We start from the raw sequence: 17,774 nt of genomic DNA, 5'->3' as shown, positions 1-17,774 counted from the left end.
ACAAGACAGTAAACATTATCACCTCATTATTACCCCACGACGGACAATGAGTTGAATAATAAAGTACGGCCCTTGCAAGGAACTGACCACTTTCTTATTTATGGTTAGGGATTTACTCCATTGTCCCATCATCAACTTCGACACAATGAACCTATCATAAAAACCTCTTTAAACTGGGAGTGCAATACTAGGAAATCCAAAAATTGCAAAATTGAAAAATTCGTTCAATTTTTTTTTTGGTAAAAATGATAAAATTTTATTTTGCGAACATTTATTTATAATAACCTCTATGCATACAAACAAATACAAACAATACCAGTAACAGTGTAAGAAACTAAATGGGTTTTGGCACCCTATATTCTGGACATTTGGAAAATCGGACAATATAAAAATTTTGAGATCGAAAAAATTCGATAATGAAATATCAAACAAAGGAAAAATGAAAAACCAAAAATTGAAAACTGATTCATTAAAAATTAGCTAATTGAGAAATTAAAAAAATAAAAAAAATACAAAATTGAATAAATATAAAAATTAAAAATTTAATCATTTAATTTTTAAATTGAAATGAAAAATCGAAAAATTGCGAAACTATAAAATTAAAAAATCAGAAACATGAAATTCGAAAAACTGTAAAATCAAAAATTGAATACTTGAAAAAAGGGGCGACAAAAACAAGACGCATGGAAAAAGGTGGAAAAATGGTGAGACAGAAGATCGATAAAAGGCGCCAAAAATCGGCAAAAAAACAACTAAAAAATAGAAAGTACAAAAAAACGATCAAAACCGACAAAAAAAGGAACCAAAGAAGAGGAAATAAAAAGGCAACCAAGAACTAAGCGAAGAAAAATGCAGAAAATATATGGTTAAAAATAGGACAAAGAAAACGTGAGAAAGACAAGGGAAAATGTGTAGAAAAAAACGCGATAAAAAGAAAAGTGAAAAAACTCTCAAATACCACTGAAATACCAAAAAATATGGCAATGATAAAAAAATAGAATAAAAAAGCGGCCAAAAACACGAATAAAAAAACAGGGAAAGGGGCAATAAAAAAAGAAGGAAAGGGTCAAAAAGGCAACGAAAAAGGAGGTCAAAAGAAAACGAAAAAAAAAACGACACACAAAGGGACCAAAAAGTGCCACAAAAAACTTCAAAAACAAGACAAGAAAAGACGCCTATAAAAGGCACCAAAAAACACGCTAAAAATCAGAAAAAAAAAAACAAAAATAGAAAGTACAAAAAACTATTAAAAACGACAAAAAAATGCACCAAAGAACAGGAAATATATAGTCAAAAAGAGGGCAAAAAACATGATAACACGATAAAAAAAAACATGGAAAAAGGTAAAAAAAGCGGACAAAAATGAGACAGAAAGGCCATAAACGGTACAAAAAAAACACACCAATAATTGAAAAAAAAAACAAATAAAAAATAGAAAGTACAAAAAATTACAAAAAAAAAACGACAAAGAAGGACAAATAAAAAGGCAACCAAGAACTAAGTGAAGAAAAATGCAGAAAATATATGGTTAAAAAGAGGACAAAAAAAAAAACGTGAGAACGGCAAGGGAAAATGTGCAGAAAAGAACGCGATAAAAAAAAGAATTACAAAACTCTCAAACGCCACTGAAACACGAAAAAATAAGGCAACGATAAAAAAAATAAGAATAAAAAGTGGCAAAAAAGATGAATAAAAAACAGGGAAAGGGGCAATAAAAAAGAAAAAAAGAAGAAGAAGAAGAAAGGGGGCAAAAAAGGAGGTCAAAAGAAAATGAAAAAACAAACGACACACAAAGGGACCAAAAACCAAAAAGTGCCATAAAAAAACTCCAAAAACAAGACAAGAAAAGACGACAGAAAGTGAAAGAAGGCGACAGACAAGCCAATAAAAAAAGATGAAAAAAGGTGTGAAGATTGTGTTAAAAAAGCGGGCAAAAAATGAGACAGAAAGGATACCAAAAAACACCAATAAAATTGTAAAAAAACAACTAAAAAATAGAAAATACAAAAAATGAAAAAAAAACGACAAAGAAGGGGAAATAAAAAGGCAACCAAGAACCAAGTGAATAAAAATGCGGAAAATATGTGGTTAGAAAGAAGAGAAAAAAACGTGAGAAGGACAAGGGAAAATGTGCAGAAAAGAACGTCACAAAAAAATAATTTTTAAAAATTCCCAAATGCCAGTGAAATGCGAAAAAATAAGGCAACAAAAAAATGTGAAGAAAAATTGGCAAAAAAGACGAATAAAAAAGACAAGTAAAAAACGACAAAAAAGAGACACAAAACAAAAAACTTCTTAAAGGACATTAAAATACAACAGAAAAAGGCACCAAAACAGGGAAAGAGGCGGTTAAAAAGGAAAAAAAGAGAAAAGGGCCAAAAAAACAACAAAAAAGACGGTAACTCCTTTTTGAAAAGGCATGGAAAAAGGTAGAAAATTTGTGTTAAAAAGAGGACAAGAATGAGACAGAACGGCGATAAAAGGCACCAAAAAACACGCCAAAAATCGGCAAAAGAAACTTGTAAAAAATACACAATATTAAAAAAAAAACAATAATAAACGGAAAAAAAGAATCTCCAAAGAGGAAATAAAAAGGCAACCAAGAATTAAATGCGAAAAATATATGGTTAATTACAAGACAAAAAAAAAAGTCAGAAAGACAAGGGAAAATGAACAGAAAAAAAAGTGCAAAAATCTAAAAATTCCACTGAAATACGAAAAAATAAGGTAACAAAAAAAGTAAAGAAGAAAAAGTAGCAAAAGACGAGTAAAAAAAAAACAAAAAACTTGTCAAAGGCCATTAAAATGAAACAGAAAAAGGCACCAAAACAGGGAAAGAAGCGGTTAAAAAGGAAAAAAAAGAGAAAAGGGCCAAAAAAACAACAAAAAAGACGGTAACTCCTTTTTGAAAAGGCATGGAAAAAGGTAGAAAAATTATGTTAAAAAGAGGGCAAGAATGAAACAGAAAGGCGATAAAGGCACCAAAAAAAAAACGCCAAAAATCGGCAAAAGAAACTAGTAAAAAACCGAATAAAAAACGACAAAAAAAAAGCTCCAAAGAGGAAATAAAAAGGCATCCAAGAATTAAATGCGGAAAATATATGGTTAATAACAAGACAAAAAAAAACCGTCAGAAAGACAAGGGAAAATGGACAGAAAAAAAGTAAAAAAAAGTTCTAATGCCACTGAAATACGAAAAAATAAAGTAACAAAAAAAGTGAAGAAGAAAAAGTGGCAAAAGATGAATAAAAAAAAAAACAAATAAAAAACAACAAAAATAAAAAACTTGTCAAAAGCCATTAAAATGAAACAGAAAAAGGCACCAAAACAGGGAAGGAGGCGGTTAAAAAGGAAACAAAGAGAAAAGGGCTAAAAAAACAATTAAAAAGACGGTAACTCCTTTTTGAAAAGGCATGGGAAAAGGTAGAAAAATTATGTTAAAAAGAGGTCAAGAATGAGACAGAAAGGCGATAAAGGCACCAAAAAACACGCCAAAAATCGGCAAAAGAAACTAGTAAAAAAAAAAACGAATAAAAAACGACAAAAAAAGAAGCGCCAAAGAGGAAATAAAAAGGCAACCAAGAATTAAATGCGGAAAATATATGGTTAATTACAAGACAAAAAAAAAAAAAAAACGTCAGTAAGACAAGGGAAAATGGACAGAAAAAAGTAAAACAAATCTCAAATGCCACTGAAATACGAAAACATAAGGTAACAAAAAAAGTGAAGAAGAAAAAGTGGCAAAAGATGAATAAAAAAAAAACAACTAAAAAAACAAATACAAAAAACTTGTCAAAGGCCATTAAAATGAACCAGAAAAAGGCACCAAAACAGGGAAAGAGCCGGTTAAAAAGAAAAAAAAAAGAGAGAAAAGGGCCACAAAAAGCAACAAAAAGGTGGCAAAAAGGTAAGCGAAAAAAACGACATACACACAGGAACAAAAAAGTGACACAAATAACTTGAAAAACAAAGGGGGCGACAAAAACAAAACAAAAAAAGAAGCCAAAAAAGAGCAAACAAGAACAAAGAAAGGTGATAAAAAATGGACAAAATAAGGCAATTAGAGAAAAGGGCAAAAATGAACACAAAGAACGTTTAAAAAACAAACAACAACGATAAAAACACGACAATGTGGAAAACAGGCAATAAACAGCGAGAAAAATTGTTTGAAAAAGAGGTCAAAAAAATGTGATAAAAATTACACTGAAGAATTGGGAAAAAGCAACAAAAACAATTAAAAAACGACGAAAAAAGCCGCCAAAAGAAGCAATAAAAATGCAAAACATAAGCGGAGAAAAATGGGGAACGAAATATGACTAAAAAGAAAACAACAAACGTGACAAGGCCAACCAAAAAAAAGGGCAAAAGAAAATAAAGACGAAAAAGTACAAAAAAATCTCAAAAGCCACTAAAATGCAAGAGACAATTAACAAAGCGACAAGAAAAAGGCTTCAAAAAGAGGATAAAGTGAAAAAAGCATTAAAAAAATATAAGTGAACAAAAAGAAACAGAAAGCGACCAAATAAAGGAAGACCAAAAAACCATACCAACGGCGACACGAGTTTAAAGGAATCTTGAACATCTTTTTTTTTTCAGAATGTGGAATTTTTTTTTTACATTAACTTACAGATGTTATAACACAAAACTAAAAATGGCAGAATCAAATTTTATAAGTAATTTATATAGGAAGCCGGAGGGAAGCTTTGTTTAACTTTATTTTTCCCAAAGTGATTAAAAACAAGTCAGTTTTGGCAATTCGTCCATTGAAACACCACGCATCAGGAAGCTGCAATTACGGAAGCATTGTTTTCGCCGTTGTCAAAACAAAGCCCCCACGACCCCGCCGCCGCGCCGCCCCTGATTACCACCGCGCCTCTTATCTCCTCCCGTCAACTGGCACTATCAACTCCGGCGAAAAAAATTGGTCTAAAGAGTTTAGACAGTACTTCCCTCGCTGTCGGAAACTTGACGACTGCATGCCTATTGTGTTTTTTTTTCTCATTACATTTTTGTAGTGCGAATTTAAAAAAAAATTGTGATGACGTCATCAACATTTTTGCAAGGACACGTATATCAATTGGGATAGATGTAGTGTAATACTAAGAATAAAATTATTGTATTCCCAAATTTTCGGGAAAATGAATTGGGCCGTTTTGAATATTGATTTCTTATAATCAATAAAATAACGAAACAATTTACTCACGTATACGGCGCCGATGTGTAATATCTAGAGAGCGGATTTCTGTCGGGCTAGGCAAGGCCAAACTCGGTACGGCTCGTACGGGATGCGAATTCATTGCGGTTGCGGACTGCACTTCGTTTATTTGAGATTAGAATAACGCTGTTTCGTTGCACTCTGCTGTTAATTCCCGTTCTCATTTACTTAGCCGTTTGATTAATAAATCGTTAATTATATTTATGGAATTAGTACCGATTAAATTCGGTGATTATCTATCACCCGGCGATCCAGCACGTCCCCCCCTATAATCGTGACGTAGCCCGACAGAAATCCGCTGTCTAGTAATATGAGGGGCAACTGAAAATCGTTTATGTATAAACATTCTTAATTTAAGATGACAAGCGTAACAGCATACGTGAGAGTCAAACAGAGAAACTGTAAACAAAACGACCATCGGTTTTATTGCTTCGACTTCCGCTTATTATATAAAACATTGGGTTTTATTTTAATTCTTGACGGTGAAATTCACAATTGGTTGATTATAAACATGTCTATTTCACATTCGCGGAACCAAGTGAACGCATAAAACAAATGCAGGTCTGTAATGTTAAAGTCGATGTAAATAAGCGTGCTACCCTTATGTTTCAACCGAGTTTTTCCTTTAACAAATTTTGTGTCTACCAAATTGGGTTGGTTGGGGTGTAATACTAATAATAAGTGTTCCCTTTAATTTAATCAATAAAATAAATTGAATTCATTAATTTTTTTGAACCACCTCTTAAGAAAATCTAAAAAATATGTATGGAATGATAAATCACAAGTACAAACTCATCATATTTTTTGCATTTTAGATAGGATTTATTCAGCAAAATTTAAGGGTGACGTCATCAATTTTTTTAGGAGGGATGAACAAATACATTTTGAACAAAAGTTTACCATGCGTATAATAACTTTAAAATATTCCCAAGATTTCAAAGCATTCGGTTTTGTAATTCCTGATTAAATCGATAAAATAAATTCACGCCTTCATTAATTTTTTTCAGTCACCCTGCATATGCAAATCCAAAAATATGAATGGAATGATAAATCACAAGTACAGACTCATCATATTTTGTACATTTTAGATGCGATTTATTCGGCAAACTTTTGAGCTGACGTCATCAGTTTTTTGTAGAAGATAACCAAATATATTTTGACTAAAAATTTATTATGCTCTTTATAACCTTAAAACATCTGCAAGATTTCAAAGCATTCGGTTTTGTAGTTCCTGATTAAATCAATAAAATAAATTTACGCATTTATTAATTTTTTTGAGTCACCCTGTATATGCAAATCGAAAAAATTTGAATGGAATGATAAATCACAAGAACAGACTCACCATATTTTGTACATTTTAGATAGGATTTATTCAGCAAAATTCTGTGGTGACATCATAAATTTTTTAGGGGGGACGACCAAATACGTTTTGATCAAAAATTTACCATGCTTATGATAATTTTAAAATATCTTCAAGATTTCGAAGCATTCGGTTTTGTAGTTCCTGAGTAAATCAGTAAAATAAATTTACGCTTTCATTTATTTTCTTGAATCACCCTGTATATGCAAATCCAAAAAATATGAATGGAGTGATAGATCACAAGTACAGACTGATCATATTTTGTACATTTTAGATATGATTTATTCGGCAAACTTTCGAGCTGACGTCATCAATTTTTTGGAGGGGATAAGCAAATATGTTTTGACTAAACATTTATTATGCTCTTTATAACCTTAAAACATCTGCAAGATTTCAAAGCATTCGGTTTTGTAGTTTCTGAGTAAATCAGTAAAATAAATTTACGCATTCATTAATTTTTTTGAGTCACTCTGTATATGCAAATCCAAAAAATATGAATGGAGTGATAAATGACAAGTACAGACTCATCATATTTTGTACATTTTAGATATGATTTATTCCGCAAACTTTTGAGCTGACGTCATCAAGTTTTTGGAGGGGATAAGCAAATATTTTTTGACTAAAGATTTATGATGCTCTTTATAGCCTTAAAACATCTGCAACATTTCAAAGCATTCTGGTTAGCAGATTAAAAATTAAATTTCAAAATGTTGTTTTATAATTTTGATTTTTTTTCCAAAAATCTGGACGTTTCGGGAGAAAAGTCCATTCAGAGTTGTAAACTACATGTGTAGGACTATGTTATTTTATACAATTGAAAACCCATTTACTATGTACAATTTTGAAGTGACGTCATCGCATTAGTGGTGGGGATGATTAGACAAATTTTGGTTAGCGTTTTACCATCTACATGATATTCTTAATATAAGTACAAAATTTCACAACAATCGGTCGAGTACTTTCGGAGATTATCTGTCTAATAAAATCCGGGACAACAGACGGAAATGGGAGACCTATTTCTTCGTCTTCTAGGGGTCATGAAAGATCGAGAAAACGTAAAAGTAGAGAGTCGGCCGACGGACTCGATTACAATACTTCCTTTGCTTACGCTCGGGAAGTAAAAATGGTAGAATCAAATTTTAAAAGTAAACTACTTATATAAGAAGCCGAAGGAAAAGCTCTGTTTAACTTTCCACTTTTTCCCAAAGTGATTAAAAACAAGTCAGTTTTGGCAATTCGTCCATTGAAACACCACGCATCAGGAAGCTGCAATTACGCAAGCATTGTTTTCGCCGTTGTCAAAACAAAGCCCCCACGATCCCCCCGCCCCGCCGCCCCTGTTTACCACAGCGCCTCTTATCTCCTCCCGTCAACTGGCACTATCAACTCCGGCGAAAAAAATCCAAAAGCAAAAATCGCCACCCCCACCCCGCCACCCCGTCGCCCATCGCTCCCCGTGACCTCCGCCCGGTTCCGCTAAACCCGCTCCGAGATTATTAGGTCTCTCTCTTTATAATCCCGCGCACCTGCTGCCAGAAGCACGCATTCCAAACCCAGCAAGACTGTTACTTCTCACACTAACAGCGGCGAGACAGCTGGCGCCAACACAGGGCGCCCACACCCCTCCTATTCACATTTACTACACACCATTTCATGTCAACTCGATCTCCGACTTAGTACAGCTCGGACCCGCAAGCCGACCAGACCTCGTACCATGATGACGAACGGACCTCGCGCCGCCTTCCCCGTGGACTACGCCGAGGTGCACTCCCCGACCGACTCCAGCGAGGACAGCGTCGAGGTGAAGGTCTCCCCCATCGCGCTGCGGAACAAGCGGAAATGCGCCGAGCCGCGCAAGGTCCAGGACTTCCTCGGGCCGCTGAAGAAGCGCGTCTGCCTGCAGGTGCGCGCCGAGAGCGAGGGCCGCCCCTTCCGGCCGTGGAGCCCGCCGCCGCCGGGCTTCTTCCGCCCGCCGTCGCCGCCCAAGGAGCCGGTGGCGCTGGTCAAGCGCGAGGAGGCGCCGCGCGTGCCGGCGCACCCCGCGCCAGCGCTCACCCCCGCCGAGGCCGAGCGCGAGATCCTGCGGACGGTGGAGGCCTTCCCCGGCCTGGGGCGGCGCGAGCAGCGCAACTACAAGAACATGACGCGGGAGCGGCGGATCGAGGCCAACGCGCGGGAGCGCACCAGGGTGCACACCATCAGCGCGGCCTTCGACACGCTGAGGAAGTCGATCCCGTCGTACTCGCACAACCAGAAGCTGTCCAAGTTGTCGGTGCTGCGGATCGCGTGTTCGTACATCATGACGTTGTCGAGTGTGGTGAACGGTGACGAGGAGGCGACGACGGAGTGCGTGGACCTAGTGACCAAAACCATCCAGCGCGAGGGGAAGTTGCGCAAAAAGAAAGACGACAACGACTAGTTGACCTGGTGCTGTTCCTGTATAGACTTTGTACTTACTGTAAATATTTTTTTCATCTATTTATTTCAACATGACGACTTAACTTTGATGAGTGTTTCATTTGTTTTGCGGTCCCGGGACCCGGAGGGAGGATAGCCGGTGCAATGTCAGGTGTGCAGTAAATTTCGTTTCGTGTTTACTACCACTTCTTTCGGGATAATTGGGTTGAGCGATCGCACAGATGCCGGGAATCGATGCCAAATTCCTTGATAATTGATCGGAAAATGGGACGCGAGTGCTTCTGGCGCTTCTTTCGTAATTGGATGCATATCTGGACCGGCTGTTTAAATATTATTCCACTATTTAAATTAGTTTGGTTTTAATTTATGATAAAATATGTGTTGTTTGGAGGAATTTACACGTTTCCATAATTTAAATAAAGAGAGTAGTTTTTAAAAATGTTAATCGATTTGATAAGTGGCGTCGCAGATCGATGTAAACAAAGTGCAAATGTGGATTGGAAATCATTTTGTTTTTGAACGGTGACGCAAACCGAAAGATTGGCGGAAAAATAAACACCGGAAAAGTAAAAGTAAGAAAACACCAGGTTTAACGGCGTCGAAGAGAAAAGTGCGATCGCATTCAAGTGTGTAAAGGGGTGTTTACACGTCGAAAATAAAACCAAAAAATATGTTTTAATCTTTCGTTAAAAACTTCTTACGTTGTCTTGTTTATAAACATGTTCATTCAAGCCGGTTGTATATTTTACACTTCATTATGATAATGGCCGGGATTAGTCCAAGCCCACTCGCACAAAATTCTCATAATCGCGAATTTTTCTCGGAATTCTCGATTTAACTGCAATTGCAAACTTAATGGGTCAATTTTTATAATCACTCGGTATAAAACCTCAAGGTCCGGACATTCATAATTATATAACACAAACAACTAAAATCTCGTACCTACGCTGATAATAAAGTGAACGAGAATGAGAAAAAACGTCATTAAAGCACTGTGCGCAATTTAACAGCAACGAAAATAAACATGGTGTCAACAATCAGTAAAATACCTTAATTAAATTTTACAAGATGATAATAATAACAAAAAAAAAAAGTAAATAAGCCGACTGGAGTCGATTGCTTCGTGGGTAGGCAACCAGTTATACAGTGACGTAATGACAATTGCCTAAATCAATCATCACATGCGGATGTTATATGAAGAGTTTGGGTTTCCGTAGTGGAATGAGTGCAACTGACGTCACAAAATGGAGCCACAATTTTTTAATCAACCACAACAGAACTCTAAAGGCTTCAACTTTCCAGACGTAAGCTACGAAAGTGTTAAAATAAAGACCATCCGGGGAACGGCGATTTCGATATTTTCTCGACGTTTCATGAGCCCTAGAGAATGTAAACGTAGGTCCCCATTTCCGTCTGTCGTCTGTGTTGATATTTATTAGTCAGATTATCTCCGAATCTGTGAAAAATAACATATTCCTGTTGTACTTTACGAATCCCCTTTGATTTTTTAAATATATTTGCTCATCACCTCCAAAAAATTGATGACGTCATCTCAAAATTTTGTAGAATAAATTTTACCCAAAATGTGCAAAATATGAGTTTTTACTTGTGATTTATCACTGCAAGAGAAGTTCTGTCGAAACAACTTTCGACCAATTTTTTCTAGATTTACGAGCAAGCAGTAGTCCCGCCCACCCACCCCTTCTTCCTTCCAGTGACTACTCTTCATATTGTTCAGTTCAGATCCACTTTTTAATATGGCTAGATAAAATGAATCATTGAAATGAAGGCAGGGTGGGTGGGCGGGGTTAATTATATGTAATTGCAAAATCCATGTTTCCTTGCAAAAATGTACCATTTTAACCATGTTTTAAGTTTCTTGTTGTGAAAAAATGGCTATGTATGCTAAAAAAACAAAGGCAAAATGGAGCCCCGCCCACCCACCCAATCTCAATTGTGATGATTTTTTTTATTCATTGTGAGCCAAGAGGGCGGAGCTTAACTGCAAAATGGTTATTTCTCAACGAGAAATTTAAAACATGCTTTTGAGTATCGTGTTGTTCAAAGAATATTATGAAAATTAAGAAAAAAATGAACTCAAAGATTAGGCTCCACCCATATCCGCCGCGACCTCAATTCTCAATTGTGATGAATTTTTCATTCGTTGTCAGATCGACGGGCGGGGCTTGATTGCAAGATCCGTATTTATCTACAAGAATTTACCATTTTAAGCATGTTTTCAGTTTCTTGTTTTGAAAAGACGACTACATATATTAAGAAAAAAGGAAAAATATAAGCCCCGCCCACCCACCCTATCGCAATTATGACGATTTTTTTTTAATCGTCGATAGCCAAAGGGGCGGAGTTTAACTGCAAAATAGTAATGAAGTTTTCATTTGTTGGCAGACCTAGGGGAGGGGCCTAATCGCAAAATCCATATTTCCTTATTTTCTTACAACCTTTCATTCGGACTACAGAAAATGAATCACTTACAAACGAACATATAATTCTTCAGAATCAACCATTAAAATATCGAAATTTTTGAAATTTTCAAAAATTCGCATTTCGCAGCGATTTTTTCGAAAATGTTGCTTCGTGACCATCAACATGCTATATTTTTGGAATCAGCGTGTCGAGATCTACGTCCCTGAATTTTTTCATAATTTTTGGACAACTTTTTCAAAATTGAAATTTTTTAACGGTCCCCCCTTCTTCAAATTTCGCAAAAATTTTGACATTTTCGAAACTCAACTAAATACATTTTCTTGCAGATTTCGAGCTCTAGAACTCAAATCCGGCCTCGGTTTTTTCATAACTGCAACCGTTTTTCCAGAATCGACCGTTAAATTATCGAAATTTTTGAAATTTTCAAAAATTCGCATTTCGCAGCGATTTTTTCGAAAATGTTGCTTCGTGACCATCAACATGCTGTATTTTTGGAATCAGCGTGTCGAGATCTACGTCCCTGAATTTTTTCATAATTTTTAGACAACTTTTTTAAAATTGAAATTTTTTAACGGTCCCCCCTTCTTCAAATTTCGCAAAAATTTTGACATTTTCGAAACTCAACTAAATACATTTTCTTGCAGATTTCGAGCTCTAGAACTCAAATCCGGCCTCGGTTTTTTCATAACTGCAACCGTTTTTCCAGAATCGAGCGTTAAAATATCGAAATTTTTGAAATTTTTAAAAATTCGCATTTCGCAGCGATTTTTTCGAAAATGTTGCTTCGTGACCATCAACATGCTATATTTTTGGAATCAGCGTGTCGAGATCTACGTCCCTGAATTTTTTCATAATTTTTAGACAACTTTTTCAAAATTGAAATTTTTTAACGGTCCCCCCTTCTTCAAATTTCGCAAAAATTTTGACATTTTCGAAACCCAACTAAATACATTTTCTTGCAGATTTCGACCTCTAGAACTCAAATCCGGCCTCGGTTTTTTCATAACTGCAACCGTTTTTCCAGAATCGACCGTTAAAATATCGAAATTTTTGAAATTTTCAAAAATTCGCATTTCGCAGCGATTTTTTCGAAAATGTTGCTTCGTGACCATCAAAATACTATATTTTTGGAATCGGCGCGTCGAGATCTACGTCCCTGAATTTTTTCATAATTTTTAGACAACTTTTTCAAAATTGAAATTTTTCAACGGTCCCCCCTTCTTCAAATTTCGCAAAAATTTTGACATTTTCGAAACCCAACTAAATACATTTTCTTGCAGATTTTAGAGCTCTAGAACTCAAATCCGGCCTCGGTTTTTTCATAACTGCAACCGTTTTTCCAGAATCGACCGTTAAAACATCGAAATTTTTGAGATTTTTAAAAATTCGCATTTCGCAGCGATTTTTTCGAAAATGTTGCTTCCTGACCATCAACATGCTATATTTCTGGAATGAGCGTGTCGAGATCTACGTCCCTGAATTTTTTCATAATTTTTAGACAACTTTTTCAAAATTGAAATTTTTTAACGGTCCCCCCTTCTTCAAATTTCGCAAAAATTTTGACATTTTCGAAACCCAACTAAATACATTTTCTTGCAGATTTCGACCTCTAGAACTCAAATCCGGCCTCGGTTTTTTCATAACTGCAACCGTTTTTCCAGAATCGACCGTTAAAATATCGAAATTTTTGAAATTTTCAAAAATTCGCATTTCGCAGCGATTTTTTCGAAAATGTTGCTTCGTGACCATCAAAATGCTATATTTTTGGAATCGGCGCGTCGAGATCTACGTCCCTGAATTTTTTCATAATTTTTAGACAACTTTTTCAAAATTGAAATTTTTCAACGGTCCCCCCTTCTTCAAATTTCGCAAAAATTTTGACATTTTCGAAACCCAACTAAATACATTTTCTTGCAGATTTTAGAGCTCTAGAACTCAAATCCGGCGTCGGTTTTTTCATAACTGCAACCGTTTTTCCAGAATCGACCGTTAAAATATCGAAATTTTTGAAATTTTCAAAAATTCGCATTTCGCTGCGATTTTTTCGAAAATGTTGCTTCGTGACCATCAACATGCTATATTTTTGGAATCAGCGTGTCGAGATCTACGTCCCTGAATTTTTTCATAATTTTTAGACAACTTTTTCAAAATTGAAATTTTTTAACGGTCCCCCCTTCTTCAAATTTCGCAAAAATTTTGACATTTTCGAAACTCAACTAAATTCATTTTCTTGCAGATTTCGAGCTCTAGAACTCAAATCCGGCCTCGGTTTTTTCATAACTGCAACCGTTTTTCCAGAATCGACCGTTAAAACATCGAAATTTTTGAAATTTTCAAAAATTCGCATTTCGCAGGGATTTTTTCGAAAATGTTGCTTCCTGACCCTCAACATGCTATATTTTTGAAATCAGCGTGTCGAGATCTACGTCCCTGAATTTTTTCATAATTTTTAGACAACTTTTTCAAAATTGAAATTTTTTAACGGTCAAAAATCTTCAAATTTCGCAAAAATTTTGACATTTTCGAAACTCAACTAAATACATTTTCTTGCAGATTTCGAGCTCTAGAACTCAAATCCGGCCTCGGTTTTTTCATAACTGCAACCGTTTTTCCAGAATCGACCGTTAAAATATCGAAATTTTAGAAATTTTCAAAAATTCGCATTTCACAGATTTTTTCGAAAATGTTGCTTCCTGACCATCAACATGCTATATTTTTGGAATCAGCGTGTCGAAATCTACGTCCCTGAATTTTTTCATAATTTTAAGACAACTTTTTCAAAATTGAAATTTTTTAACGGTCCCCCCTTCTTCAAATTTCGCAAAAATCTTGACATTTTCGAAACTCAACTAAATGCATTTTCTTGCAGATTTCGAGCTCTAGAACTCAAATCCGGCCTCGGTTTGTTCATAACTGCAACCGTTTTTCCAGAATCGACCGTTAAAATATCGAAATTTTTGAAATATTTAAAAATTCGCATTTCGCAGCGATTTTTTCGAAAATGTTGCTTCCTGACCATCAACATGCTATATTTTTGGAATCAGTGTGTCGAAATCTACGTCCCTGAATTTTTTCACAATTTTTAGACAACTTTTTCAAAATTGAAATTTTTTAACGGTCCCCCCTTCTTCAAATTTCGCAAAAATTTTGACATTTTCGAAACTCAACTAAATACATTTTCTTGCAGATTTCGAGCTCTAGAACTCAAATCCGGCCTCGGTTTTTTCATAACTGCAACCGTTTTTCCAGAATCGACCGTTAAAATATCGAAATTTTTGAAATTTTCAAAAATTCGCATTTCGCAGCGATTTTTTCGAAAATGTTGCTTCGTGACCATCAACATGCTATATTTTTGGAATCAGCGTGTCGAGATCTACGTCCCTGAATTTTTTCATAATTTTTAGACAACTTTTTCAAAATTGAAATTTTTTAACGGTCCCCCCTTCTTCAAATTTCGCAAAAATTTTGACATTTTCGAAACTCAACTAAATGCATTTTCTTGCAGATTTCGAGCTCTAGAACTCAAATCCGGCCTCGGTTTTTTCATAACTGCAACCGTTTTTCCAGAATCGACCGTTAAATTATCGAAATTTTTGAAATTTTCAAAAATTCGCATTTCGCAGCGATTTTTTCGAAAATGTTGCTTCGTGACCATCAACATGCTATATTTTTGGAATCAGCGTGTCGAGATCTACGTCCCTGAATTTTTTCATAATTTTTAGACAACTTTTTCTAAATTGAAATTTTTTAACGGTCCCCCCTTCTTCAAATTTCGCAAAAATTTTGACATTTTCGAAACTCAACTAAATACATTTTCTTGCAGATTTCGAGCTCTAGAACTCAAATCCGGCGTCGGTTTTTTCATAACTGCAACCGTTTTTCCAGAATCGACCGCTAAAATATCGAAATTTTTGAAATTTTCAAAAATTCGCATTTCGCAGGGATTTTTTCGAAAATGTTGCTTCGTGACCATCAACATGCTATATTTTTGGAATTAGCGTGTCGAGATCTACGTCCCTGAATTTTTTCATAATTTTAAGACAACTTTTTCAAAATTGAAATTTTTTAACGGTCCCCCCTTCTTCAAATTTCGCAAAAATTTTGACATTTTCGAAACTCAACTAAAAACATTTTCTTGCAGATTTCGAGCTCTAGAACTCAAATCCGGCGTCGGTTTTTTCATAACTGCAACCGTTTTTCCAGAATCGACTGTTAAAATATCAAAATTTTTGAAATTTTCAAAAATTCGCATTTCGCAGCGATTTTTTCGAAAATGTTGCTTCGTGACCATCAACATGCTATATTTTTGGAATCAGCGTGTCGAGATCTACGTCCCTGAATTTTTTCATAATTTTTAGACAACTTTTTCAAAAGTGAAATTTTTTAACGGTCCCCCCTTCTTCAAATTTCGCAAAAATTTTGACATTTTCGAAACTCAACTAAAAACATTTTCTTGCAGATTTCGAGCTCTAGAACTCAAATCCGGCGTCGGTTTTTTCATAACTGCAACCGTTTTTCCAGAATCGACCGTTAAAATATCGAAATTTTTGAAATTTTCAAAAATTCGCATTTCGCTGCGATTTTTTCGAAAATGTTGCTTCGTGACCATCAACATGCTATATTTTTGGAATCAGCGTGTCGAGATCTACGTCCCTGAATTTTTTCATAATTTTTAGACAACTTTTTCAAAAGTGAAATTTTTTAACGGTCCCCCCTTCTTCAAATTTCGCAAAAATTTTGACATTTTCGAAACTCAATTAAATACATTTTCTTGCAGATTTCGAGCTCTAGAACTCAAATCCGGCCTCGGTTTTTTCATAACTGCAACCGTTTTTCCAGAATCGACCGTTAAAATATCAAAATTTTTGAAATTTTCAAAAATTCGCATTTCGCAGCGATTTTTTCGAAAATGTTGCTTCGTGACCATCAACATGCTATATTTTTGGAATCAGCGTGTCGAGATCTACGTCCCTGAATTTTTTCATAATTTTTAGATAACTTTTTCAAAAGTGAAATTTTTTAACGGTCCCCCCTTCTTCAAATTTCGCAAAAATTTTGACATTTTCGAAACTCAACTAAATACATTTTCTTGCAGATTTCGAGCTCTAGAACTCAAATCCGGCCTCGGTTTTTTCATAACTGCAACCGTTTTTCCAGAAGCGACCGTTAAAATATCGAAATTTTTGAAATTCCTAAAAATTCGCATTTCGCAGCGATTTTTTCGAAAATGTTGCTTCCTGACCATCAACATGCTATATTTTTGGAATCAGCGTGTCGAGATCTACGTCCCTGAATTTTTTCATAATTTTTAGACAACCTTTTCAAAATTGAAATTTTTTAACGGTCCCCCCTTCTTCAAATTTCGCAAAAATTTTGACACATTCGAAACTCAACTAAATACATTTTCTTGCAGATTTCGAGCTCTAGAACTCAAATCCGGCGTCGGTTTTTTCATAACTGCAACCGTTTTTCCAGAATCGACCGTTAAAATATCGAAATTTTTGAAATTTTTAAAAATTCGCATTACGCAGTGATTTGTTCGAAAATGTTTTTTCCTGACCATCAACATGCTATATTTTTGGAATCAGCATGTCGAGATCTACGTCCCTGAATTTTTTCATAATTTTTAGACAACTTTTTCAAAATTTTTAACGGTCCCCCCTTCTTCAAATTTCGCAAAAATTTTGACATTTTCGAAACTCAACTAAATACATTTTCTTGCAGATTTCGAGCTCTAGAACTCAAATCCGGCCTCGATTTTTTCATAACTGCAACCGTTTTTCCAGAATCGACCGTTAAAATATAGAAATTTTTGAAATTTTTAAAAATTCGCATTTCGCAGTGATTTGTTCGAAAATGTTGCTTCCTGACCATCAACATGCTATATTTTTGGAATCAGCGTGTCGAGATCTACGTCCCTGAATTTTTTCATAATTTTTAGACAATTTTTTCAAAATTGAAATTTTTTAACGGTCCCCCCTTCTTCAAATTTCGCAAAAATTTTGACATTTTCGAAACTCAACTAAATACATTTTCTTGCAGATTTCGAGCTCTAGAACTCAAATACGGCCTCGGTTTTCTCATAACTGCAACCGTTTTTCCAGAATCGACCGTTAAAATATCGAAATTTTTGAAAATTTCAAAAATTCGCATTTCGCAGCGATTTTTTCGAAAATGTTGCTTCGTGACCATCAACATGCTATATTTTTGGAATCAGCGTGTCGAGATCTACGTCCCTGAATTTTTTCATAATTTTTAGACAACTTTTTCAAAATTGAAATTTTTTTACGGTCCCCCCTTCTTCAAATTTCGCAAAAATTTTGACATTTTCGAAAC

The 17,774-nt window shown here is 35.2% G+C and overlaps 2 protein-coding genes across 4 annotated transcripts in view; one reads left to right on the top strand and one right to left on the bottom strand.

Moving 5' to 3' along the window:
* LOC135133015 (glyoxylate reductase/hydroxypyruvate reductase-like) overlaps positions 1 to 17,774 on the bottom strand; it is a 69,415-nt gene that overhangs the window by 43,759 nt on the left and 7,882 nt on the right. The gene's annotated exons all lie outside the window — the stretch shown is intronic.
* Positions 684 to 9,082, top strand: LOC135132942 (serine/arginine repetitive matrix protein 1). Its single transcript, XM_064061161.1, has 4 exons — positions 684 to 704; positions 4,783 to 4,942; positions 7,838 to 8,045; positions 8,112 to 9,082. The coding sequence occupies exons 1-4, from the start codon at positions 684 to 686 to the stop codon at positions 8,992 to 8,994; spliced, it is 1,272 nt and encodes a 423-aa protein (XP_063917231.1). The 3' UTR covers positions 8,995 to 9,082.

The sequence above is a fragment of the Zophobas morio genome, unplaced genomic scaffold, assembly GCF_036711695.1.
Source record: "Zophobas morio isolate AGI-343-1 ecotype UQ-CSIRO unplaced genomic scaffold, CSIRO_AGI_Zmor_V1 ptg000021l, whole genome shotgun sequence".
Classification (NCBI taxonomy): domain Eukaryota; kingdom Metazoa; phylum Arthropoda; class Insecta; order Coleoptera; family Tenebrionidae; genus Zophobas; species Zophobas morio.
This window is presented reverse-complemented; position numbering and strand designations above follow the sequence as displayed.

Excerpts from the sequence above, each read along its gene's own strand:
- LOC135132942 (XM_064061161.1), top strand. The coding sequence starts at position 684 with ATGGAAAAAGGTGGAAAAATG. Across the intron at positions 705-4,782 it reads TGGAAAAAGGTGGAAAAATG|GAAGCTGCAATTACGGAAGC; the intron begins GTGAGACAGAAG and ends ACCACGCATCAG. Across the intron at positions 4,943-7,837 it reads TGGTCTAAAGAGTTTAGACA|GAAGCTGCAATTACGCAAGC; the intron begins GTACTTCCCTCG and ends ACCACGCATCAG.